The sequence below is a fragment of the Bidens hawaiensis genome, unplaced genomic scaffold, assembly GCF_021521415.1.
Source record: "Bidens hawaiensis isolate Kalapana, Puna unplaced genomic scaffold, B.hawaiensis_p1.1 tig00013250_1, whole genome shotgun sequence".
Taxonomy (NCBI): domain Eukaryota; kingdom Viridiplantae; phylum Streptophyta; class Magnoliopsida; order Asterales; family Asteraceae; genus Bidens; species Bidens hawaiensis.
Genome location: NW_027492120.1, coordinates 72,266 through 100,216, shown reverse-complemented (window position 1 = coordinate 100,216; position 27,951 = coordinate 72,266). Strand labels below are relative to the sequence as shown.

The following is a 27,951-nucleotide window of genomic DNA, read 5'->3' as shown; positions in this document are numbered from 1 at the left end:
GTTCAATTCATCTGACATCGTACTTACCGACATCATTATTTACTTTCTCATTGGTTAAATTGCTTATCTCACTTGACACAGTTTGCCTTTTTATATTATTATTATATAATCATGAAAATCTGGTAATTTACTCACTCAACCTCGTGTTGACAAAATCTATTGTATTTTTGACGCATATGCAGGGTACCGCATGTTATGATTATCAAGATTGTTTGAAGAAACATAGGATGCATGTTAGAGAAGAAGATACAAGAATTTAATGTTGAATGTTATTTCACTTGTTTATTTATTAATTTTATGTACTACGATTATTTGAATTTAACTTAATAGATATTAAAATTTCCATTATTTCATAATAGTACCTTGAGAGCTGTGAGCAATCAGCACACGCCCCGGCATTTTCGCCGTAGGTTGGGGTGTGACAATTTGAGGATGCAGATGGCTAATGCGGGTGCAAGGACTAGTGTGACACATTCTTCGATAGCGCGACGATCAGAAGATTATTAATATTTTGTAGTATTGAGGAAGAACAGAGTGAGTTAATATTGAGGACGACACCCTTGTGACCTTAATATCCGTACAATATAATATGTTTTTTTTGTGATGAGTCATGTACTTATAGACTAGACCATCTAGTTCACTGTAACCAATGGCTTTAATACTAATCCGTCACACCCCGCAAAGGCATAAACGTGGGTGCGCAACGTTTATGGATAATCACTGCTATTGATTAACGTTGTGGTCCTACATGGGATGCGATGCTTGTATATACCCACAAATTTCTTCCTAATTTCAATACCCTGAAAAACATACTTCAAAAGTCAACATAATGTTGGTGAGTTCACAGGTTTTAAATGCATGATTAAACCCATTGATTTGAAAATGCTTTGGTTCAATGTTAAAAATATACAAGACAAATAATAATTTCTCAAATATATGCTTTGATGTTAACGCGTTTATCAAAACCTTATATTTTCATGATTAGAAGATACTTCAAAACTTGTTCATGTTTACACAAATAAAATGTAATATAAAACTTATTTATGTCTTCGTGATTAAAACGCACATTACTTATTTATGAAGTTGAAAAATTTGCTTGTTTTAAATGCGCCATTATGATGAAAAAGTTTTCCAAAAGTTTACGTTTACGAATTTAAAAGCCTTTTTAGATATATAAGTGAGTGCATGCAATGCAATATGATATATATGATAACCTAAACAAGATTGATAATATTTTGTAAACTAGCTAAGAAAATGAATTAATATATGACAATGAGCCTATAATCAAACCAAAAGCCATTATGTATGCCCGATAACTGTAACGATTCCGGCAAAATCAGGTATACCTTAACCGGTATATACTATTTATGTGTTATTTAATAATGAATATATGAATTATAATGCGTTTATACGAGTAAGTATGATTCACAGTACGGATTATACTCGATTATACAGTTAATCGTATTGGAAATACGATTAACCGATTAACGGTTATTGAAGCCCGAATGAATCGAGGATTACATTATAGACGAGATGCATGATACTTAGTGATGTTTACGAAGTATTAAAGCTTCGGGATAAGTGAATTAAAACACAGAAAAAGGATTTTCGATTTAATGGTACGTCGGTACGTTAAACGAAACCTTTAATACCAAACCGAGCAAGAGACGATCGATCAAGCCAAAAAAGATGCGCAATTATTAATAATATGATGTTTTAAGTTAATAAATGTCATGGTTTAAGTTTTTAAAGTTTTTAAATCGGTTTTATATAAATTTCATTTTTAAGCCGAAAACGACCGTTTTAGCCTCGTTCTAAGCTGAATTAAACATTTAACCGAAAAACGAACTGAACCAGATTATCCAAAACATTATCCGGATTGCCAAAATCCAAATGAGTGGCTAGAAATGGAAAGATGGGTCCCACCCCACCTCCCCTCTCACTTCCGATCGGACCAAAGGGGTTATACCCCATGCCTTTGTTATTTTTTTTGTAAACAACATTTCAAGATCCCATTTTCTCTCCACTTCATGAACAAAAAACCCGGGTTTGTAGCAAGAAAAGCAAGGTAAAAATCGAGTTATTTACGTTTTCATCTTCGTTTCTTGAGTTTATTTGCAAGAAAATGAGGTTTCAAAGATGAAAACCGATTCTTGCATGATCAAGTGATGTATACGGGTTATACAAGGGATCTTGGTCCAAGAAAGGAGTTAAACGAACCAAAAACGAATTTTTACGGTTTAAATCTTTGTTTTTAAATCATAACCGAAACCCATGAATGAAATGGCTTGATTGTGGGTGTAACTTGCTTGGTGTGGTGTTATTGTGCTTGTAGGTGTTGTATCTAGTTGTTAACAAAGGCTAGAAAGCAAGATCTTTGCGATTTGAAGCTAAAAACACAAGGTAGTTCGGTTTATGTTCGATTATGAGTTTTTGGACAGATTGTGAAGGGTTTAGAGTTAGGTCATGAAATTTTACAGAGGTGTTAAAGACATGAAAATATGAGTTCTGTAAATATTTGGTAATTTTTGGACAAAGGATGAATATTTGGTGAATTTAATGCTCGGTTTTGGCTAAAAATGGTGAAAAATATTTAAATATCATGAAAAATTCTGGAAAATTCCAGATAAGCTTTTTATAACATGTAAAAGTGACACACAAAATTTTAGGTCAGTTGGAGAAGTCTAAGTAGGCTTTTCGGTTAAACGACTTCTAGGGTTTTCTAGCTCGGTTTTAGTGAAAATGGCATGTAAAAAACGATTTTGGTTCTAGAAAAATTACAGGGGACTATGTGGATGGCAGGAGTCATCCAGGAAAAGTTTGGGATTTTTCTAAGGTCGTTTGGTATTTACGACATATTTAGTGTTTAAATGGTGTTTAAAAATAGATAAATAAATTTTAAATATAAAAATTAATTCTGGAAATATTTTTATAAAATTCCCCACTGTCAAAAAGTGATTTGTGCAAAATTTCAAGATCGGAGATTAAACGGATAATTATTCGTGCTAAAAAGAAAATAAAAACAAACTTTTAAAGTTTAAAACGCGTAAACCGGTAAAGTTCGCTTAAACGAGCTAACTGGTGTATAAAAACCCTAAAAATGAACTATTTTCATATAATTGAGTTAAACAAGTAAAAATAAATCATCCGAAAATAATTCGGATGATTTGAGTAATTTTATCCGATTTAACAGTTTCCGGTGCACTAAAAACGGAAACGGGTCCCGCGGCCAATCGGGGCGTCTAAACCGAGCTCTAACTTAACAACTTTAATTAAATTATCAGTCAACAACTATTTTCGGGTCGTGTGTGACCAAACTCATTTTTGAAACGTATAAACGGATAACCGTGCTAGGCACGCAAAACGGGGAAAACGAACTAATAGTAATTTTGACTATTGAACTCTAAACGATATCACAATCTGAGTCCGGAGAAGTGTTCTGGGTGAACATTGCCCCCGGAACGGGTACAGTACTGGGTTAACAGTGTCCCCAGATGTACCGGTTAACACGGTTAAAGTTGTATTAATAGTGATTGTATAGTAACGAACTTAGGGATCGTATTACAGATCCGGATTAATAGCTTGCGTACTGTGTTACCTACTTGCTTGCGATAAGGTGAGTTTCACGAGCCCCTTTTTCTGAATTGTTTTTAAATATTTTCCTGGGGCGGAAAGCATGTTACTATTGAAATGTTTAAGTACATACTGAACGCATGGATTTGCGTGTATTTATATATATTTTATTGTACGGGAATCGTACGAAAATGTACTAAGATGGTAATTGTCTGAGTTGCTAACATTGTAAGGCCCCGTAACACGAGTGATTAGCTAAAAGCCGGTAGAGTGTGAATAGTACTATTGGTCTGACAAACCCAACTGGTCCGGCATGGATTTGCTGATGTTTCCCAGCCAGTTGCACATGTCTATTTTGTTGTTATTTAATTTGCTATGTAATGTTCGGCATAGCGGTTTGGGGCAGGTTCGTGGGCGGAGTATGCCACGGGGTTGTATGTGGATAGTCAGAGGTTTCACTTGTGGGCTCAGCATAATTACATCGGTAATATTATATTATGATATTGATTTATCATGGTTTACTCGAATTGTGAAACTCACCAACTATTCGTAGTTGACCCGTTTTCTCACATGCTTTTCAGGTACGATTAAGATGAAGTGATTGCTTACGTTCTAAGTGCTTGATGTGTGTAAGATTTGCGTGCGGGATGTTACGATACATTATATTAAATAGAATTATGTATCGTATTGTATGATGTGTGTATCACCTAGACGGTAATGAAATATGAGATAATGTAATTTGAAGTATATTAATGTATTCAGTTTTCTTTATAAACAATGTGGTTGATATCAGAGGTGTTTGTGGCGCCCCGGTTACGTTTCCGCTGCGGTTGCGGGGTGTTACAAAAGTTGGTATCAGAGCCATTGGTTATAAAGAATTAGGATGTCTTTAAAAGATACCTAAAATATAACCAGTAGCTCAAGTATTATAGGATCTGAATATCAACTAATAATATATGGTGACGAGTATCGGGATGAACTCGGTCGGGCAAGTGAGTTATTATGGTCCGGAACATAATAACAGACTTGTCTGCACGAGGGAATTCAGGGGAAGTCACTGGGTACATTAATAGGTAAAAATGGCAACATACGTGTAAAGTAAATAATATTATTTATACGTGCTAATGTGTATATATATATATGTACATATCTTGTGGGTACATGTATTGAGAAATAGGACCCGGATAAGGAACCTGGGGATGAAATAATAAAAAGTACCGAGGATGCTGAAATTTCTAGAGCATCGGTTGATGATAAGTCTGACTTATCGGGCCATAGTTATGATAATACCAAGTTAGATCTCCCATTTGACTTTAACCAGAAATATCTAGTAACCGTCACTCCCAACCAAAATTGATAAATCCCTTACCCTACCAACACCGGTACCGTATATCTTAATAACCCCCTATGTTCACCCGAACCGCCGACCCTCACGTACGGACGGACCTGTACCTGAACCCATTCTTATTCCATTAAGGTAAAAAAAAATAAAATAAAATAAAATAAATAAATAAATAAATAAAATAAAATGAAATAAAATAAATAATGATAATAATAATAATAAATTTGATAATAAATGAGCAGATAAAAATAATATATAGAAATATATATGTGTATTTCTCACTCTCAAACATATGAGACATACCACCTCCAGATCGAGAATTACCGATTTTAGCGAACCTAGAACGCCTGAGGACATTGACTGAGCAGGTGATAGAGTTTCCCATAATAGTAATTGATAATATTTGAAGGCAACATGGGTTGCGCAATTACCTTGAACCTTGCAACTCCCTATGTTATCCTTACATCCGTTAGATGCCTATACCCATGTATACTCGAATAGAATGATTACCCATACACAAAGAGGTGTTGGAATCATTATAGCATAGTTGGTTGTTCGTTCGTAGGTGGTAAACCGTGTATGCCGGATATACAAATAGACACGGATATTATAACTCCGTGGTACGTAGTCGTTTGGTGCTCACGGTGAGCATATATCGGTTATACTGACATACAGAAGGATATTGAAATCAAGCATATTAAACATTAATCTTTATTGAGAAAGATCTATATGTCAGTTGGTGACAAGGGTTATGAAACATATTTAAACGTTAACCGACATCAGGTTAAGTCCATATGTTATTATATTTGTGGGACATATATACTAGATACTGGTATGTGTAATATGTATGATAATATTTGGTGTGTATGTGTACCTGCTGTTATGATTGAGCTGGTAACGAGTTATACGGTGAGATTAGTATTGATTACTGCGTACGGGATGGGTACGGCAGAATGACATAAAAAGAGTAACTCCAATGACGGAGATTGATATGATTCAGTTGATTGCTCAAAGATAGCAGATGATGATACCGAATGTCGTATCACAGATCACTGCTAGTGTTGATGCAGATGTGATCGCAGAATTATAGATCGAGCAATCACATGAATATGAATATTTCAATTCTTAGTGGTATTACTAAGAGTGATAATGTCCCACCGAATACTATTATGACTACAAGTATTAGTTATAAACTAAACATGAATAGTAGTCGTAATTAATTAGATCCGGTATGAAGGATATGTTTGTTGGTTGTGTTAAGGAAATTATTAATAGTTTACTGATGGTAAAGGGAGGAATAGATTAGCGAGTGGATAGAAAAGATCGAAATGGTTAAGGATATTGGTAAGAGTCTAGAACATTGTGTAGTGAAATATGCTACAGATATGTTGGTAGATTATGTTGTATCGTGATGGAACACGATGGTACAAAATTATAGTTAGAAAATTATTACTTAGATGATATGGTCAGAATTTAAAATTCTTGTGCTAGAGCACTTTTATTCGAGTAATTAAGTTCAAAGATTGGAAACTGAGCTATGGAAGATAGAAATGCTGTGTGTTGATCACTTAGAACACGCTAATCGTTTGAAGGAATTGTCATGTCTGGTAACATGGCTAATTACTCCTGAAACTAAGCGAAGTGAGCGCTATATTGGGGACTAACTCCATCGATAAGGAGTATAGTCAATCCTGTAAAATATACAACCTTTGGAAGGGTTGTGTCACAAGCCAGCATTGATATATTTGACTCAATGGGAAGCGGACTGGAAGGACGTTAGGTGAGACGTCGAGTGTTAAAGAAGAGAAATGATAAAGGTATAGTGCAAGATAGGCTTTTGAATAAGTAGGTATGTCCTACAACCCAGAATTATACTAAGACTAGTTCTGGTGTGAAAACATGAACCGCATGAAGGGTCCTTCCCTAAATGTGGAAAATATGGTTATCGGCAGGAAGAAGAATGTCGAGTGATAGTAGGCCACAGGTGTGGTAAAGATGGACGTAATGCCCCAATTGTAGAACCAATTGAAGCCATGTGAACCGGCGACCCCAACCCATTCGTGTACAACCACTCCGAACCCAACAGCTTCAATACACATCCATCCAAAGAAATCAAATTATGCCAAACAGTTGTACTTGCTATGAATGTGGCAGTATAGAACGTTTCAAGAGAAATTGCCCAAAGTTGAACCAAGGTGTCGTTGGAAGATGAACCTCATGACAAGCATCAACCTCTGATCAAGCAAGGAGCCGTGCTTTTGTGAGTAATTCGAATAAAGCACGTCATGATCCAAAGGTGGTATTAAGTATGTTGTAGTTTTAAATCAATAGGCTTTAGTGATGTTTTTACGGTCGCCGATAGAAGTTAGTTCCTGTTAACCTCCTACCCTTTGGAAAGATACCGATTAGTGAAACCATAGAACCTTATACCGTAGAAGTCGCTAACGGTAAAACCATGATAGTTAATCAGATAGTTCGGAATTGCCCTTTTATTCTGAACGATCAATCCTTTCTGATTGACTTATTACCGGTGGAATTAGGTAGTTTTGACGTGATAGTGGGAATGGATTGGTTAGCACGTAACAAAGTGGAAATAAACTGTGAAAAGAAAATCGTCAAGATCCGGGTGTCGGATGACGAAGAGGTGTTAGTGCAAGGAGAGAAGTCGGGCACAATAATACCATTTATATCCCACCTCAAGGTGTTAAAATATATACGCCAGGGATGCGTGGCGTATCTAGCGAGCTTGACGGCCACAGATTCTGAGGAGAAACGGGTGGATGATATTCCGGTGGTACGCGAATTTCCACAAGTTTTCCCAGAAGAACTTCCTGGATTACCGCCAACCCGACAGGTCGAATTCAGAATCGATTTAATGCCTCAAGCTGGCCCTGTTGCTAAAGCACCTTACCGACTTGCACCGTCTGAGATGCAAGAATTATCCAATCAGTTGCAAGAATTGTTGGATAAAGGAATTATAAGTCCTAGTCATTCCCCGTGGGGTGCACCTGTATTATTCGCGAAAAAGAAGGACGGGAGCCTTAGAATGTGCATTGATTACAGGGAGTTGAACAAGTTAACAATCAAAAATAGGTACCCTCTTCCCCGAATTGATGATCTGTTTGACCAGCTGCAAGGTGCGAGCTATTTCTCAAAAATTGATCTTAGATCGGGATACCATCAGGTTAGAATTCAGGAAGAAGATATCCCAAAAACCGCATTCCGAACTCGCTACGGCCATTACGAGTTCTTAGTTATGCCTTTCAGGCTAACAAATGCACCGGCAGTGTTCATGGATCTCATGAATCGAGTCTGTAAACCCTACCTCGACAAATTCGTCATCGTGTTTATTGACGATATTTTGATCTACTCGAAAAGTAAAGAAGAGCACGAGCAACACTTAAGAATAATTTTAGAGCTTCTGAATCAGGAGAAGTTGTATGCAAAATTCTCCAAGTGTAACTTCTGGTTACAAGAAGTGCAATTCCTCGGTCACGTTGTAAACCATCAAAGAATACACGTTGAACCGAGTAATGTTGAAGCAATTAAGAATTGGCAAGCGCCTAAATCGCCAAAGGAAATCCGCCAATTCTTAGGCTTAGCTGGATATTATCGTCGATTTATAGAGAACTTTTCCAGCATCGCCCAACCTTTAACTCTCTTGACTCAAAAGGATCAAAAGTATGAATGGGGAGAAGAGCAGGAGACGGCGTTTCAAACGTTAAAGCAAAAATTGTGCCAAGCGCCGATTTTAAGTCTCCCCGATGGAGACGAATGTTTTGTCGCGTATTGTGACGCATCGCGTAGAGGGTTAGGATGCGTGTTGATGCAGAATAATAAGGTTATAGCCTATGCTTCCCGACAGTTAAAAGTACACGAGAAAAATTACACTACTCACGACTTAGAACTGGGAGCGGTTATCTTCGCACTTAAAATCTGGAGACATTATCTCTACGGTACGAAGTGCACCATCTTCACCGATCATAAAAGTTTGCAGCACATATTCGATCAGAAAGAACTGAATATGAGGCAACGAAGATGGGTCGAGTTGTTAAGCGATTATGACTGTGACATCCGTTATCACCCCGGCAAGGCTAACGTTGTAGCCGATGCCTTGAGTAGGAAAGATCGGGTTAAGCCATTGCGAGTGCGAGCGCTGGGGATGATAGTCCAGTCGAACCTTTCGGACCTGATTCGAGTCGCTCAACGTGAGGCGTTGAAAGAGGAACAATTGGAAAAGGATGGACTTTACGGCAATGAGAAGAATTTCGAACAGCGCGTGGACAAAATTCTCTATTTCAAAAATCGGGTTTGGATCCCGACCCTCCATGACCTTCGTGAATTAATCATGGACGAAGCGCATAGATCGAAATATTCCATACATCAGGGATCGGATAAGATGTACGAGGATGTCAAAGAGTTCTACTGGTGGCCGGGTATGAAAAAGGATATAGCAACGTATGTCGGTAAGTGTACGACTTGTGCGAGAGTTAAGGCGGAGCACCAGAAACCCTCGGGGATGTTACAACAACCGGAAATTCCCGAATGGAAGTGGGAGCAAATCACGATGGATTTTATGACACATCTCCCTAAGACGTCCCGAGGACATGATGCAATTTGGGTAATCGTGGATCGATTAACCAAATCGGCACATTTTATCCCGATTAGGAATAATTATAACACTGAGAGACTTGCGCAGATTTATATAAATGAAGTTGTGTCTCGTCATGGGATACCCATCTCAATCATCTCCGATCGGGATAGCCATTTCACCTCCAATCTTTGGCAAGCTGTGCAAGAAGCGCTGGGAACGCGTATTGATCTAAGCACAGCTTACCACCCTCAGACCGATGGTCAGTCTGAGAGGACCATCCAAACCCTAGAGGATTTGCTTCGTGCATGCGTACTGGATTTTAAGGGAAATTGGGATCAACATCTCCCACTCGTTGAATTTTCCTATAATAACAGTTACCATAGCAGTATAAAGGCAGCGCCTTACGAAGCATTGTATGGTCGGAAGTGCCGATCACCACTCTACTGGACTGAAGTGGGCGACACTCAGGTTATTAGATCAGACCTGGTCCAGGAAACGACCAGCAAAATCCTTGAAATTAGGAACAATCTGAAGGCCGCGCGGGATCGGCAGAAGAGTTATGCCGATACCCATAGAAAACCGTTGTCGTTTGAGAAAGGTGATAAAGTGTATTTGAAGGTATCACCTTGGAAGGGTGTAGTCAGATTTGGAAATGCGGGGAAGTTAGCCCCGAGATATACTGGACCATTCAATATTACTGCAAAAATCGGTCCCGTAGCATACCGATTAGAACTACCCGATGAACTAAGTGCAGTTCACAACGTGTTTCACGTATCGAACTTGAAAAGATGTCTGGCGGATGAGACGTCGGTGTTACCTTCAGAGGGTGTCCAAATAAGTGAAAAGCTCAATTTCGTAGAGGAACCCATAGAAATAGTAGACGGAAAAATCAAGCAACTTAGACACAATAAGATTTCGTTGGTCAAAGTTAGATGGAATTCGCAACGAGGCCCAGAATATACATGGGAACGAAAGGACGAATTCCGGAAGAAATACCCCTACCTATTTCCTCAAAAGGAAGTAGTCGACGCGTAAAAATTTCGAGGACGAAATTTTGTTTTACGGGGGGAGAATGTAACGATTACAGCAAAATCAGGTATACCTTAACCGGTATATACTATTTATGTGTTATTTAATAATGAATATATGAATTATAATGCGTTTATACGAGTAAGTATGATTCACAGTACGGATTATACTCGATTATACAGTTAATCGTATTGGAAATACGATTAACCGATTAACGGTTATTGAAGCCCGAATGAATCGAGGATTACATTATAGACGAGATGCATGATACTTAGTGATGTTTACGAAGTATTAAAGCTTCGGGATAAGTGAATTAAAACACAGAAAAAGGATTTTCGATTTAATGGTACGTCGGTACGTTAAACGAAACCTTTAATACCAAACCGAGCAAGAGACGATCGATCAAGCCAAAAAAGATGCGCAATTATTAATAATATGATGTTTTAAGTTAATAAATATCAAGGTTTAAGTTTTTAAAGTTTTTAAATCGGTTTTATATAAATTTCATTTTTAAGCCGAAAACGACCGTTTTAGCCTCGTTCTAAGCTGAATTAAACATTTAACCGAAAAACGAACTGAACCAGATTATCCAAAACATTATCCGGATTGCCAAAATCCAATGAGTGGCTAGAAATAGAAAGGTGGGTCCCACCCCACCTCCCCTCTCACTTCCGATCGGACCAAAGGGGTTATACCCCATGCCTTTGTTATTTTTTTTGTAAACAACATTTCAAGATCCCATTTTCTCTCCACTTCATGAACTAAAAACCCGGGTTTGTAGCAAGAAAAGTAAGGTAAAAATCGAGTTATTTACGTTTTCATCTTCGTTTCTTGAGTTTATTTGCAAGAAAATGAGGTTTCAAAGATGAAAACCGATTCTTGCATGATCAAGTGATGTATACGGGTTATACAAGGGATCTTGGTCCAAGAAAGGAGTTAAACGAACCAAAAACGAATTTTTACGGTTTAAATCTTTGTTTTTAAATCATAACCGAACCCATGAATGAAATGGCTTGATTGTGGGTGTAACTTGCTTGGTGTGGTGTTATTGTGCTTGTAGGTGTTGTATCTAGTTGTTAACAAAGGCTAGAAAGCAAGATCTTTGCGATTTGAAGCTAAAAACACAAGGTAGTTCGGTTTAAGTTCGGTTATGAGTTTTTGGACAGATTGTGAAGGGTTTAGAGTTAGGTCATGAAATTTTACAGAGGTGTTAAAGACATGAAAATATGAGTTCTGTGAAAATTTGGTAATTTTTGAACAAAGGATGAATATTTGGTGAATTTAATGCTTGGTTTTGGCTAAAAATGGTGAAAAATATTTAATTATCATGAAAAATTCTGGAAAATCCCAGATAAGCTTTTTATAACATGTAAAAGTCACACACAAAATTTTAGGTCCGTTGGAGAAGTCTAAGTAGGCTTTTCGGTTAAACGAGTTCTAGGGTTTTCTAGCTCGGTTTTAGTGAAAATGGCATGTAAAAACCGATTTTAGTTCTGGAAACATTACAGGGGACTATGTGGATGGCAGGGGTCATCCAGGAAAAGTTTGGGATTTTTCTAAGGTCGTTTGGTATTTACGACATATTTAGTGTTTAAATGTTGTTTAAAAATAGATAAATAAATTTTAAATATAAAAATTAATTCTGGAAATATTTTTATAAAATTCCCCACTGTCAAAAAGTGATTTTTGCAAAATTTCAAGATCGGAGATTAAACGGATAATTATTCGTGCTAAAAAGAAAATAAAAACAAACTTTTAAAGTTTAAAACGCGTAAACCGGTAAAGTTCGCTTAAACGAGCTGACTGGTGTATAAAAACCCTAAAAATGAACTATTTTCATATAATTGAGTTAAACAAGTAAAAATAAATCATCCGAAAATAATTCGGATGATTTGAGTAATTTTATCCGATTTAACAATTTCCGGTGCACTAAAGACGGAAACGGGTCCCGCGGCCAATCGGGGCGTCTAAACCGAGCTCTAATTTCACAAATTTAATTAAATTATCAGTCAACAACTATTTTCGGGTCTTGTGTGACCAAACTCATTTTTGAAACGTAAAAACGGATAACCTGCTAGGCACGCAAAACGTGGAAAACGAACTAATAGTAATTTTGACTATTGAACTCTAAACGATATCACAATCTGAGTCCGGAGAAGTGTTCTGGGTGAACATTGCCCCCGGAACGGGTACAGTACTGGGTTAACAGTGTCCCCAGATGTACCGGTTAACACGGTTAAAGTTGTATTAATAGTGATTGTATAGTAACGAACTTAGGGATCGTATTACAGATCCGGATTAATAGCTTGCGTACTGTGTTACCTACTTGCTTGCGATAAGGTGAGTTTCACGAGCCCCTTTTTCTGAATTGTTTTTAAATATTTTCCCGGGGCGGAAAGCATGTTACTATTGAAATGTTTAAGTACATACTGAACGCATGGATTTGCGTGTATTTATATATATTTTATTGTACGGGAATCGTACGGAAATGTACTAAGATGGTAATTGTCTGAGTTGCTAACATTGTAAGGCCCGTAACACGAGTGATTAGCTAAAAGCCGGTAGAGTGTGAATAGTACTATTGGTCTGACAAACCCAACTGGTCCGGCATGGATTTGCTGATGTTTCCCAGCCAGTTGCACATGTCTATTTTGTTGTTATTTAATTTGCTATGTAATGTTAGGCATAGCGGTTTGGGGCAGGTTCGTGGGCGGAGTATGCCACGGGGTTGTATGTGGATAGTCAGAGGTTTCACTTGTGGGCTCAGCATAATTACATCGGTAATATTATATTATGATATTGATTTATCATGGTTTACTCGAATTGTGAAACTCACCAACTATTCGTAGTTGACCCGTTTTCTCACATGCTTTTCAGGTACGATTAAGATGAAGTGATTGCTTACGTTCTAAGTGCTTGAAGTGTGTAAGATTTGCGTGCGGGATGTTACGATACATTATATTAAATAGAATTATGTATCGTATTGTATGATGTGTGTATCACCTAGACGGTAATGAAATATGAGATAATGTAATTTGAAGTATATTAATGTATTCAGTTTTCTTTATAAACAATGTGGTTGATATCAGAGGTGTCTGTGACGCCCCGGTTACGTTTCCGCTGCGGTTGCGGGGTGTTACAATAACCTTGCCATCACGGTGTGAATTATAGAATATATGTTCTCATTAACATTTCGGTTAGACCGACTAACCTTTAGCGGGGGATCAATTACGATGGTACTATCCACATATTCCTCTGCTAAACCAATAGTTAATGATTATAGAATGTATTGATCTGAAGATCTTAAGGGACTCGCGTAACTCAGTCTCACATAAAGATTCAATGTCTTGCTTACTAATTATCGTATTAAATAAGTTTACGTAAAGTATCAAATAAGTTTATGCAATGTTATGAAATTAGTTTATGTAAGGTTATCAAATAAGTTTATGAAATGCTGCGAAAATTAATTGACGCAAAGTTATCAAATATGTTTATGCAAAGTTAATAAATAAGTTTATGAAAAATTATCAAATAAATTTATGAAAAGTTACTAAACAAGTTTATGCAAAGTTACTAACTAAGTTCATGCAAAGTTATCAAATAAGTTTAGTATGTTTCTCCCATAATTTGTAAAACAATAAAAGGGAAAAGGGGCTGTGAAACTCACCTTAGCGTCAGTGAGTGATGCGTAAGAACTCTTGTTTGTATTCGTACAATACGCATCCTAAGACTAGTAGGGGCTAACTTATGGTCGATTTGACATATTAAATAATATTTTCGGTTAATGTTATGTGTTCCCGGAACACCTAGACTTATGTGATGATACGACTCGTTGGTGATTCGTTTACGTTTATGTAGTTTGTGTCATGAGTGTATAACTCCAACTAGATATTTGTCTTTGTAATTTAATTAATATCGAACAAATATGTTTAACGTTATATACTTAATTTAGGGAAAGTATCAAGTTAAAAATGTGTTTTAAGAGTATATATTTGTGTAAGTCATTAAGAAATTAACATTTAACTCTACGTTTAATATCATACACATATTTACGAAAGTTTAAATAAAAGAGTTTATACCATATACATTGTAAACGTTTTAAGAAAATCGAGTAGTTACATATTTCATATAACCACACTCCTTGGTCACATTTACGAATTTAAGAAACAATCACTTAAAATTACTATATACATATTTATATCTAAATCTATATTACATATAAACCATTTTAGATAGACAAGATAGTAATTTGTCAAAATTAAGACGCTACTAAAGAGAAGCCGTTATATTTATTACCATCGGTGCTTATCCACTTCTCCGACACTAAAACAGAATGTCTCTAGGTGTATTGAATGCGAATTTGAAGGGTTTTGAATCATCATCCTTCAATTCAATTGTTTTTATCTACTCCTTAACGTTACTGATGAGCGAATATATATATATATAAAATAAACACTAATCGCAACTAAGATTTAAAAACCAAACAGTCTATCCTAGTTCACACAAACGACAAGTGTACCGGTCGCGTATAGCAAAGAAAAGGAAAGTCCAGATATCGAACTCGAAGACACCTGAGAACGGCTCAGATTATGAACCCTAATCCAAGTCCTACCTAATAATATTTAATTGCTTTTATTTTATTTTATTTTAATTAATTTAAACCTAACTTACTTAACTTAACGAAACTATCAAGAAAACTTATCGGGACTTAACGAGGTTTTAACAAATATGGAGAAACGACTACCTAGGCAAGAATCCTACTGACAGTTCAACGGTTAACGGAATTAACAAATCACACGACACCGGGATCTTAAAATAATCAACTAAGGCTCATAAAAGTTCGCTAGATCACCTCTCTGTCTCACCAACTAACCCTCATAAATCTAAGAAAATTGAATAAATGCACCGGTAAAAAGATTACTAAGGTACCCTAATGACGCATCTCCTCTCGGACTCAACGACACAAAACCCGCTTAAATTTGGTACTAGCAATTCTAGGGATAAAGGGGTAACACAATCTATCTCGATCTAAGACACATATTTGCACGCAAAACTAAACCGGACAAGAACAAAACTCGCTCTCGCGCAATTCTAACTTAACCAAATAAAGACGCGAGACAAACCGACTCCCGATTACCTCTCAGTCGCAAGGAAGGTGAATCTATTGAATTTTAATAATTAATCACACTCAAGATTCCTATGGCAGCACTAACCACAAATAGATTAAAAACACCAAGTCTATAACCTAACCGAATAACCCTAACCAGATGATACAAAATCAATCAATCAAGGCAATAAGAAGAATCACATGCAAAAATTATATAAAATCAATAACTAACACATCAAAATTATATAAAATAGATAAAGCTTTTCAAAAGTAATACGTCGTGTAATTAATAAAAACCAAATAAACCGTCAAACAAAATCAATATTCATCTCTACCTAGGTAGTGCAAATAGTTTAGCTACTCATGCTCATGACCGAAACAAAAATATAATAAGTATTACGTTTCATCATAAAACAAAATAAATAAATTTGTTAAGCAGCTTGCCTGCTTGTTCAATTAATTTGTGATTCCATCTCCACGCCAACTTTGAGCCACACATTTTGTGTGTTTCCTTAAAAACCACAGCCACCAAATAAAACTCTTACTAGCCGACCAACTTTCTAACAACTTGGTATTTTCTTTTGTGCTGTTGGCCGATCGGAGTTTTTCTGCCCAAGGATGTTAATGATTGAGGTGCTATGGTGCTTAGGCTAGATTAATTCTTTTTGATCCACCTTCTGCCGTACGTCACTATTATTATTATTATTATTATTATTATTATTATTATTATTATTATTATTATTATATGTAGGGTTTTTTAAATTTTTTTTTGATTTTTTATTAAATAATATATAAGAAAGGCTTAACATAAATGGGTATGGGTCGGGCTTTTGACTTGATTCTTCAAACATTAATCAAAACTGCCTTTTAAGTCTTGCAACAACTCGGTTATTTTCCTCTATAAAACCTGCAACCTATGAAAGAAATATAACTTTGTAAGATCATGTTAAAACAAGCAAAAACCATTATTTATTAGATAGTTAAGCTCGAAATATTGACCGCGATTGCCGGTATTGTCGTCCACTTAAACCCAGCCACTAACAAATCAAGCCCCCAATTGCATTAAGCGTTTTAAGTCCAAAAATCAAGGCTACACCTACCCCATCTCATACAAAGAGAGCTAGAAGAACTAGAGTCGAAACAAACTTGTTCGACAATCACCGTATGCCAAGGACTCGTAGATGGTACTAATTAGATGCAATCGGTGAAATTTGATGGATGAATGGTCATGTGGAGGTCGTACGAGCTATAACTAAATATTATTTGACTTTGTCCTATAAATTCCTAATTTGATATTTATTGACTAAGAACCTCAGAGTCCCAATAGTGTATCCTCAGAGTCACAATCCCCTTGGTAACACGTAAACTCTTAGTCCCGTCTAGTATGTGCATCTTTGGCCTCTTTTACTAACTTTAAAGAATGCTACTTTGACATTTTACAATACATAACTTTCTCACAAGAATTTGTTTTTTTGGAACAACTTTTCATAATACACTTTCAAAACATACTTCTCTCTGTTTTTTTTTTTCTTTTTTTTTTCTTTTTTTTGTATCACCCTAAAGTATATAACTATTTCTAAGCTCGTATAAAGATGGACATGTGGTGGTGTGCTGGTTTGAGTGCATCTAAGTCTTACCATCTCAAAGTTTTCAGATTATGGTAATCCTCCCTATCAATCGAAATTCGGTTTCACCGTTTTTCAAATTATTATATATATAAAATCTGCTAAAGAGGACTATCAAAGCTAGTTGGGTCTACGGACACGTCCCAAATCAGATATGCAAACCATCTCTTCTTTTATTATTATATTATATTTTCAAAAGTTCCGAGAGTTCGTTAACACAACGGTAATAATATCATTTCCTTCTTACCGTAGAAGAAAAACCATTTTCAAGGGACATTTTTTTTTGAAAAACTTTTTATTATTTTTTTTCACATTTAGTCGCCCCAGCCACTTTCAGTTTTCGGGTCAATGGCTATTCCGTATGTCTACAGGTAGATAACAGGACCAAACATATGCAAGTATATGTCCCTCGAACTTAAGTAGCCGACATAATTTCAGCGAAAGAACAATTTTTTTAAAAAATTTTTTTTATCTACAACTAAGTAAAATAAATTATCATCCCCACAGTTAGAACAAAATCGTCCTCGATGAGAACAAGGAAAATAAATAAAATAAAATAAAAATAAAAACTTAAAGTAATCAAAAGTAAAACAGAGAACAGGTTACTCCCCTGGTTTATATGCAGAATCTGCATCAGGTGTGAATCAATCGAGCGACCGTATAGCATTTCATTCGCGGCCGCAACCTCGGTAGAACCAGTTCCAAAATGCCATCAGAGCTACCATGCGCATAATAATACCTGCAATAACTCAAACTCGCTCGCATGTAGCGTTGTACAAAACATAAAACAAAAACATAAGAATTAAACATATTTTTTTGTTTTTGTATTTTTTTAATTTTTTTTAATTTTTTAATTTTTGTTTCTTTTATGTTTAAATTTTTTTATAATAATAAAATAAATAAAACAGATAATAATGAAAATCATAATACACACTCTACAGCTCGGGCCATCTCCCGAATGATGCATCCAACACGTCTACGCCTCGGTGAGCGAGTCAAGGTAAAGCACCTCGATTGTCTGATCTGCAACTGGCTCGCCTATGTAGTGCTTCACCCTCTGACCGTTCACCTTGAACTTCCCACTTTCGTCTTCAATCTCAATTGTGCCATACGGGAATACCTCAGTAATGGTGAACGGGCCTGACCATGGAGAATTCAGCTTTCCCGGAATTAACCCTAATCGGGAATTATATAGCAAAATCCGATCCCCACACTTGAAATGTTTATCACCTCTCAAGTTCCTATCATGCAGCTCTTTGGTCTTTAGCTTATAATTGTACGAGTGTGCATATTCATGATCGCGGAGTTCCTCTAACTCATGTATCTTATGGAAACGGTAAACTCCAGCAGTCGAAAGATCAAGGTTAACTGTCTGATGCACCCAAGAAGCACGGTGCTCCAACTCAACAGGCAGATGACAAGTTTTCCCATAAATCATCCGAAACAGTGTGGAACTGGTCGGAGTTTTGTACGCTGTACGGAAAGCCCACAAAGCATCATTTAATTTGTCGGACCAATCCTTTTGGTTTAGCCCAATCGTCTTCTCAAGAATGCGTTTACTGCCCCGATTACTCACCTCTGCCTGTCCACTGGTCTGTGGGTGGTAGGCAGTCATAAGCCGATGAGTGACCCCATAGCGTTGCAACGCCTTCTCCATCTGCGCGTTGCAGAAGTGAGTTCTTTGATCGCTGATCAAGGCTTTCGATACACCAAAACGAGAGAAAAGATTTTTCAGAAATCTCACTACAACTCGGGCGTCGTTAGTGGGCAAGGCCGTGGCTTCGACCCACTTGGAGAGGTAATCAACTTCCACAGGTGTGTACTTGTTCCCTCTAGACGATGGGAACGGGCGCATAAAATCAATACCCTAAATGTCAAAAACCTCGCAAACCTGAATAGAATTTTGGGGCATCTTATTTCGGGATGAGGTGTTACCGACACACTGGCACCGGTCACAGCTTTTTACGAATGCATGAGCATCTTTGAAAATCGAAGGCCAATAGAATCCTGAGTCGAAGACCTTCTTAGTAGTTGAACAACACCATGGTGACCTCCTGTCGGTCCGTCATGACAGTGGCTCAAAATCCGCCACCCTTCTTCAACATCCACATATATCCTCACAAGCTGATCAGTATATATAAGAAAAAGAAACGGGTCATCCCAGATGTAGAACTTTACGTCAGCAAAGAATTTCTTCTTTTGCTGGTGAGACATCCTCCTAGGGAGGGAGCCATCGACAAGGAAGTTCGCGATATCGGCAAACCACGCGTAGCCGTCATCTTGGGCCTTGACAAACATAAGATTCTCTATCGGGAAATGGCCATTGATGATGACCCCAGTATCTCCAATCTCGGCACTCTCAAGACATGACAAGTGATCGGCCGCTACACTCTCGAACCCCTTTTTACCACGGATTTCGATATTAAACACCTGAAGCAGCAGGATCCATCGGATGAGACGAGGATTAGTGTCCTGCTTTCTGAAAAGATAACGAATGGCAACATGATCCGTGTAGACGAAAGTTTTGGACAAAACAAGATAGGACCTAAACTTATCGAATGCAAACACTACAGCTAATAGCTCTTTCTTTGTGGTAGTGTAATTCTCCTGGGCACTGTTTAGGGCCCGGCTCGCATAGTAGATCAGGTGGAAGTGCTTCTCCTTCCGTTGTCCAAGCACTGCTCCAACGGCATAGTCGCTCGCGTTGCACATCAATTCGAATGGCATAGAGCAGTTGGGAGCAATCATGATCGGGGCGTTAACGAGTTTGTCTTTTAGAAGATCAAACGCCTCGATACACTGTTAAGAGAAGAAGAATGGAGTGTCTTTCTCTAGTAGCTTGGTCATCGGTCTCGCAATTTTCGAGAAATCTTTAATGAACCAGCGATAGAAACTTACATGACCTAAGAAGCTACGGATGGATCTCACAGAAGTGGGCGGGCGAAGATTAGAAATGGTCTCAATTTTAGCTCATTCGACCTCAATCCCAGCACTCGAGATCCTATGTCCTTGAACAATGCCCTCACGTACCATGAAGTGACACTTCTCCCAGTTGAGGACTAGGTTGGTGTCGACGCAACGAGCCATCATCCTATCTAGGTTGGAGAGACAATGATCGAAAGAATTCCCAAAGATATAAAAATCATCCATGAAGACCTCTATGGAATCCTCAATCATGTCGTGAAAGATCGCCACCATACATCGCTGGAAAGTGGCCGGAGCGTTACAGAGTCCAAAGGGCATGCGTTTATAGGAAAACGTGCCTTAGGGGCAAGTGAATGTGGTTTTCTCCTGATCATCGGGAGAGATCGGGATTTAGAAATACCCGGAGAAACCGTCCAGAAAACAGTAGTACTGCTGACCCGCCAAATGCTCTAGCATCTGAACATTGAAAGGTAGAGGAAAATGATCTTTCCTAGTGGCATCGTTCAGTCTGCGGTAATCGATGCAGACTCGCCAACCGGTCACGGTCCTAGTGGGAATAAGCTCGTTCCGTTCATTGGTGACAACAATCATGCCACCCTTCTTAGGAACCACTTGGACCAGACTCACCCATGCGCTATCAGAGATGGGAAAAATGATTCCCGCATCAAGGAGTTTAATGATTTCTTTCATAACGACTTCTAGCATTTTCGGATTAAGCCTCCATTAAGGCTGAACGAAGGATTTTAAATTATCCTCCATGAGGATTTTATGAGTGCAGAACGAGGGATTAATCCCTTTGATGTCGATAATCTTCCATGCTATCGCCTCCTTGTGCGCTTTCAACACCTTCAACAACTTCAACTTCTCGACCTCCGTCAAGGCAGACGCGATGATGACGGGTAGCTTCCTCTCTTCGTCCATAAATGCATACTCCGAATGATCGGGCAGATCCTTAAGTTCTAAGGAAGGAGGAGGGCTCTCAACAGAGGGCCGGTCCCTCGGATCGTCTCGCACGATCTCAACAGCTGACTCTGAATCTTGGGGTGGTGACACGGTGTTATCCATCAAGTCTTGACTGGTCATGGAAATCATCTCGACCTCTGAAATCTCCCAATCGAGGATCTGTGGGTCCAAGGTAGGTCCTCCACATATTTCACTGAAAAACTCCCGCACATGCGATACGATGGTGTCAATGAAATACAAGGAGTCGTCCGCCGACTTGGGGTGCTTAAGTGACTGTCTTACGTCAAAAGTGACGTTATCATCCCCAACTCTCAGAATCAGTTTGTCCTCGCGGACGTCGATCAACGCCTGTGCGGTGGCAAGGAATGGTCGGCCTAAAATGAACGGGACACTATCATCCTCATTCATATCCAGAATGACAAAGTCCACCGGGAAGTTGAACTTATCAATACGAACAAGCATGTTCTCGACCACCCTTCGCGGGTATTTCACGAAACGATCAGCAAGTTGGATACTCATTCGGGTTGGCCTCGGTTCGCCAAGACACAACTTACTGAACACAGAATACGGCATGAGATTTATGCTGGCCCCAAGGTCCGCCAAAGCAAGTCGAACCATATCGTCACCTAAGATGCAGGGAATTGTGAAACTCCCAGGATCGGCCATCTTTTCAGGAAACTTGCTCTGCAATACTGCAGAACACCCAACTCTCAATGAAATAGAAGAGACCTCAGTTAGCTTCTCCTTATTGGACAGAATGTCCTTGAGGAATTTGACATATTTGGGCATCTGAGTAAGCGCTTCAAGGAAAGAAATGTTCAAGTGAAGTTGTTTGAGAAGTTCAAGGAACTTGGAGTTTTGCTCCTCGTCTCTCTCCGATCGGAGTCTCCCAGGATAAGGCAATTTGGGTTTCTAGACTCTCAAAGGTGGGTTTGAGGATGATGATGATGAAGGTATATCGGCCGGCTTCGTACTCGCTGGAATAGTCTGTTGGTATGCCTCGGCCGGAGGAGGTTCCATCTGGATCTCCTCGTCCACCTACTCCTCTTTATCGACTGCAGGTGTGACAATTCTTGAAGGACCAGCCTCTCTTTCTCTTCTTTCACCGCTCCTAGTAGTCACTGATTTGGCGAACCCCTTCGGATTTTTCTCAGTATTACTCGGTAGTGAACCCGGTGCTCTCTCGGATAACTTGTTGGCAATCTCTCCGACGTGACGCTTAAGATTAGCTAGAGATTTTGCCTGGATCTTTAGCATAGCATCATCGTCTGCAAATTTTGCTTCATTTTTCACTCGGTTCCTCTCATCATGCTTTAGCAGCTCAGCCATCATCTCCTCCAGTGATGCTTTCTTCTCCTCTTTCCCCACTTGTTCCAAACTCTCTTGACCTGAACTCCCCTGCCCGAATAGATTCTATCGACGCTGGTTTTGGTATTGGGCTTGGTAGCCACTGGCTCGTCCCCCTCGATAGTTATTCTGATTTCTCCAGCCAGTGTTCCCACCGAAGGCGGGGTTTTGATATCTCAAGGGTTGTTGACGAAGTCAACCTCCTCCTGATTTCTACCCGACTGAACAGGACAGTCAATGGTGTCGTGACCCCCTCGGCAAACCTCACACTTCGCGACACTCTTAACGTTAAGATCTCTAACGAGTTTGTTCAAAGCATCAATCTGCGCCTGCATGCTAGTATTCGAATCGAACAGAAGTACTCCTCTCTATGATGTGAAAGAATTTCTGCCCCCGTGCGCCTCGTAGCTAGCTGCTAGATCATCAAAAAGGACGACGCACTCATCGGGATCTTTGTTCTTAAGGAGGTTCCTGTTAGCAGTTTGGTTCAACATCTCTATCACGTGCTGAGTGGCTCCATTGTAGAATTTATCGATGAGCATCCACTTATCTAAACCATGATGAGGACAAATAAGAAGGAGGTCCTTGAATCTTTACCAAACTTCCCCGAAAGACTCGTCGGATCTCATGTTGAAGAAACAAATCTCCTCACGGAGTCGAGCGGATTTAGATGGCGGAAAGAATTTGGTCATGAATTTCTCTTGAAGGCCCGCCCAAGTGGTGATGGATCCAGCAGGTAGTGACTTCAGCCATTTGTAGGCTTTGACGGTGAGTGAGAAGGGAAAAAAACGGAGATAGATGACTTCATCGTTCATGTTGCCGATATTGAAAGTTTCGCAGATTTGAACAAACATGTCGATGTGGTTTGAAGGGTCTTCGTTCTCTAGCCCTTCGAATTGCAGTGCGGTCTTGATGATTTGCATGACCTGGGCAGGAATGGACCAGTTGCCAGCGGCGGCACCGTTCGGTAAGGTAATGCTTGAATGGGGGTTCGTTGTCGGCCTACCATAGTCAGCTACTACTCTCCTAGGCGGTTGGTCACCCATGTTCCTATCCCTAGAAGATGCGGAAGAAATAGAAGTAGAAGAAGAATTAGAACCTGTCGGTGAAACAGAACGCTCTCTCTCGGGCTGGACTTTCTCGGTGTCGTCAGACGTTTCAAGCTTCGGAGGTCCTTGTGAGCGGGTATGACGCATACGACTATAAAGAAAAAACTAAAATTAACTAAGCTAAAATAAAACTAAAAACAAATAAAAGCAAATAAGCAAGTAAAAAAGAAACAGGTAAGTCCCCAAACTCGGGTCGTTCTCTAATCGCCTCAAACCGAGTCCCCGGCACGGCGTCAAAAACTTGATGTGCGAAAATGTATATATAAATAATAAACACGAATCACAACTAAGCTTTAAAAACCAAACAGTCTATCCTAGTTCACACAAACGGCAAGTGTACCGGTCGTGTATAGCAAAATAAAGGAAAGTACGGATATCGAACTCGAAGACACCTGAGAACGGCTCAGATTATAAACCCTATTCCAAGTCCTACCTAATAATATTTAATTGATTTTATTTTATTTTATTTTTATTAATTTAAACCTAACTTACTTAACTTAACGAAACTAACAAGAAAACTTATCGGGACTTAACGAGGTTTTAACAAATATGGAGAAACGACTACCTAGGCAAGAATCCTACTGACAGTTCAACGGTTAACGGAATTAACAAATCACACGACACCGGGATCTTAAAATAATCAACTAAGGCTCATAAAAGTTCGCTAGATCACCTCTCGGTCTCACCAACTAACCCTCGTAAATCTAAAAAAATTGAATAAATACACCGGTAAAAAGATTACTAAGGTATCCTAATGACGCATCTCCTTTCGGACTCAACGGCACAAAACTCTATTAAAATTGGTACTGGAAATTCTAGGGATAAAGGGGTAACAAAATCTAACTCGACCTAAGACACATATTTGCATGCAAAACTAAACCAGACAAGACCAAAACTCGCTCTCTCGCAATTCTAACCTATCGAATAAAGACGCGAGACAAACCGACTCCCTATTACCTCTGTCGCAAGGAAGGTGAACCTATTGAGTTTTAATAATTAATCGCACTCAAGATTCCTATGACATCGCTAACCACAAATAGATTAAATACACCAAGTGTATAACCTAACCGAATAACCCTAACCATACGATACAAAATCAATCAAGCAAGGCAATAAGGAGAATCACATGCAAAATTTTAATAAAAACAATAACTCACACATCCAAGATCAAAACATATAAAGCTTTTCAAAAGTAATACGTCGTGTAATTAATAAAAACCAAATAAACCGTCATACAAAATCAATATTCATCTCTACCTAGGTAGTGCAAATAGTTTAGCTACTCATGCTCATGAGCGAAACAAAAATATAATAAGTATTACGATTCATCACAAAATAAAATAAATTAAACATACCCACACTTAATACTTTTTCGTCCCTGAAAAAGAAATCTACACATGATCATAGCCAAGAGAAAAACAACAAAACCTCAGATTATTTAACATTACTAAAGCATAAGAAACAGCTCGACATATTGATCGCGATTGCCGGTATTGTCGTCCACTTAAACCCAGCCACTAAACAATCAAGCCCCCAATTGCATTAAGTGTTTTAAGTCCAAAAATAAAGGCTACACCTACCCCATCTCAGACAAAGAAAGCTAGAAGAACTAGAGTCGAAGAAAACTGGTTCGACAAATCACCGTAAGCCAAGGACTCGTTGATGGTACTAATTAGATGCACTCGGTGAAATTTGATGGATGAATTGTCATGTGGAGGTCGTATGAGCTATTCCTAAATATTATTGGACTTTGTTCTATAAACTCCTAATTTGATATTTATTGACTAAGAACATTCGAGCCCCAATAGTGTATCCTCAGAGTCACTATCCCCTTGGTAACACGTAAACTCTAAGTCCCGTCTAGTATGTGCATCTTTGGCCTCTTTTACTAACTTTAAAGAATGCTTCTTTGGCATTTTATCTACACTAAGTAAAATAAATTCTCATCCCCACACTTAGAACGAAATCGTCCTCGATGAGAACAAGGAAAATAAATAAAATAAAATAAAAATAAAAACTTAAAGTAATCCAAAGTAAAACAGAAACACAAGAATTAAACATATTTTTTTTGTTTTTAATTTTTTTAATTTTTTATTTTCTTTTATTTTTTAAAATTTTTTATAATAATAAAATAAATAAAACAGATAATAATGAAAATCATAATTCACACTCTGTAACTCGGGCCATCTCCCGAGTGATGCATCCAACACGTCTACGCCTCGGTGAGTGAGTCAAGGTAAAGCACCTCGACTGTCTGATCTGCAACTGGCTCGCCTATATAGTGCTTCAACCTTTGACCGTTCTCCTTGAACTTCCCACTTTCGTCTTCAATCTCAACTGTGCCATACGGGAATACCTCAAAATGGTGAACGGGCCTGACCATCGGGAATTCAGCTTTCCCGGAAATAACTGTAATCAGGAATTATATAGCAAAACCCGATCCCCACACTTGAACTGTTCATCACCTCTCAACTTCCTATCATGCAGCTCTTTGGTCTTTAGCTTATAATTATACGAGTGTGCATAGACATGATCGCGGAGTTCCTCCAACTCATGTATCTGATGGAAACGGTGAACTCCAGCAGTCGAAAGATTAAGGTTAACTGTTTGAAGCGCCAAGAAGCATGGTGCTCCAACTCAACAGGCTGATGACAAGCTTTCCCATAAATCATCCGAAACAGTGTGGAACCGGTTGGAGTTTTGTACGCTGTACAGAAAGCCCACAAAGCATCATCTAATTTGACGGACCAATCCTTTTGGTTTAGCCCAACCGTCTTCTCAAGAATGCGCTTAATGCCCCGGTTACTCACCTCTACCTGTCCATTGGTCTGTGGGTGGTAGGCAGTCGCAAGTCGATGGGTGACCCCATAGCATTGCAACGCCTTCTCCATCTGCGCGTTGCAGAAGTGAGTACCCCGATCGCTGATCAAGGCTTTCGGTACACCAAAACCAGAGAAAAGATTTTTCAGAAATCTCACTACAACTCAGGCGTCGTTAGTGGGCAAGGCCTTGGCCTCAACCCACTTGGAGATATATTGTCAACTTATTTGTTTGCCATCAAAAGAACTCTGGTGTCAGTACCAGATGATCTTACATTATTATAGCAGCTTGGGTTCCCCACCCCCCCAAAAAAAAAAAATTTTTTTTTGCTGAAAGTGATATCTTGCTTTTTTAGCTGTTAGCTTACTTGTAAGGCCCCGCTATCGGTGCCCTACATTGGACGTCGGATTTACTCATAAAAACAATTCTTACAAATCAGAGTTAATTTAAACTTTCATGGAAACTTTAACTTTAATCATTCGATACAACACATAAATCCTTTCTTTAAAACCATAACATAAGACATCGTATTTAAAACATCATCTCTTCATCTTTAGATGCCAGCCGTTCAATCCATTCCATGTGCCATCCTCATGCTAACTCTTCAGTCTGATCACCTGCGTTCATACTAAAAGTTAGCTACACTGAGTGAGTTCTAGTTAATCAAGCAACTTACCATACAACCACTACATGCATTCATATACGTATCTGAAGACACGTAGTCCACTGTCTGACCTGTTCACCTTACCACTTAACCACTTAACTGCCCCTAACCACTTTGCCACTTGTTTACGAAAGCACATAGAGACTCACTCTCCCACGTGCTCACGTTATGCCACTTAATAACGAAGGCACATATAGGCTTACCCTACCACGCACTCACGTTATGCCCCGTAATAACGAAGGCACATATAGGCTTACCCTACCAAGTACTATTGTCATGCCACTAACACCCTTACGAGACCCTTGCCACTTCTATCACACTCTACCTCTACTTGTCTACAACACACTTCCTATCATTACATCATTTACATAATAAGAAAGCTACATCATAACATTTACACACACTAATAACCACTCGGGGATCATTCCTATTGGCGGTACGCGCAATATCCGAAGATCGTTCACGCATCGACAGATGTCCATTCACAACATCTATATATATATATATATATATATATCAAACATTATAGCATACACTTACCACTTAAGGTAAGTGTATTCACACTTCACATCGAGTATGCGCACAGCCCCGAAAACATAACAAGGATGTTGGGCTAGAAACTCACATGAACGCGGTTACGTTCACCGTTAATAGTTATTCCCTTCTTTAGTTGTGCGCCCCTAGCCGTATAACAATTTCACGTATCAATTATCTATCGCTGCCCATATCGTTTTTCTAGCTTAATTATATCCCTCAACGAACGGGGTCCAGGGGCAGTGCCCCTGGAAGCAAGGTTCTATGGGCGGCAGCCCCTAGCGGGGTCCAAGGGGTAGAGCCCCTGGCTGGGGTAAGC

General features: G+C 38.7%; 1 protein-coding gene and 1 non-coding gene across 2 annotated transcripts; one reads left to right on the top strand and one right to left on the bottom strand.

Annotated features, from left to right (window-relative positions):
- Positions 1–18,246: 18,246 nt before the first annotated feature.
- Positions 18,247–18,708, bottom strand: LOC143543679 (uncharacterized). The gene has a single exon (XM_077035947.1). It carries the CDS (start codon positions 18,706–18,708, stop codon positions 18,247–18,249), a length of 462 nt encoding a protein of 153 aa, XP_076892062.1.
- Positions 18,709–23,057: 4,349 nt separating this feature from the next.
- Positions 23,058–23,164, top strand: LOC143543685 (small nucleolar RNA R71). The gene has a single exon (XR_013137122.1). It is a non-coding gene; the product is annotated as a small nucleolar RNA R71 (small nucleolar RNA).
- Positions 23,165–27,951: the final 4,787 nt, after the last annotated feature.

What these genes read in the sequence shown, in the direction of transcription:
- LOC143543679 (XM_077035947.1), bottom strand. Translation starts at nt 18,708, where the DNA reads ATGATTTATGGGAAAACTTGTCATCTGCCTGTTGAGTTGGAGCACCGT.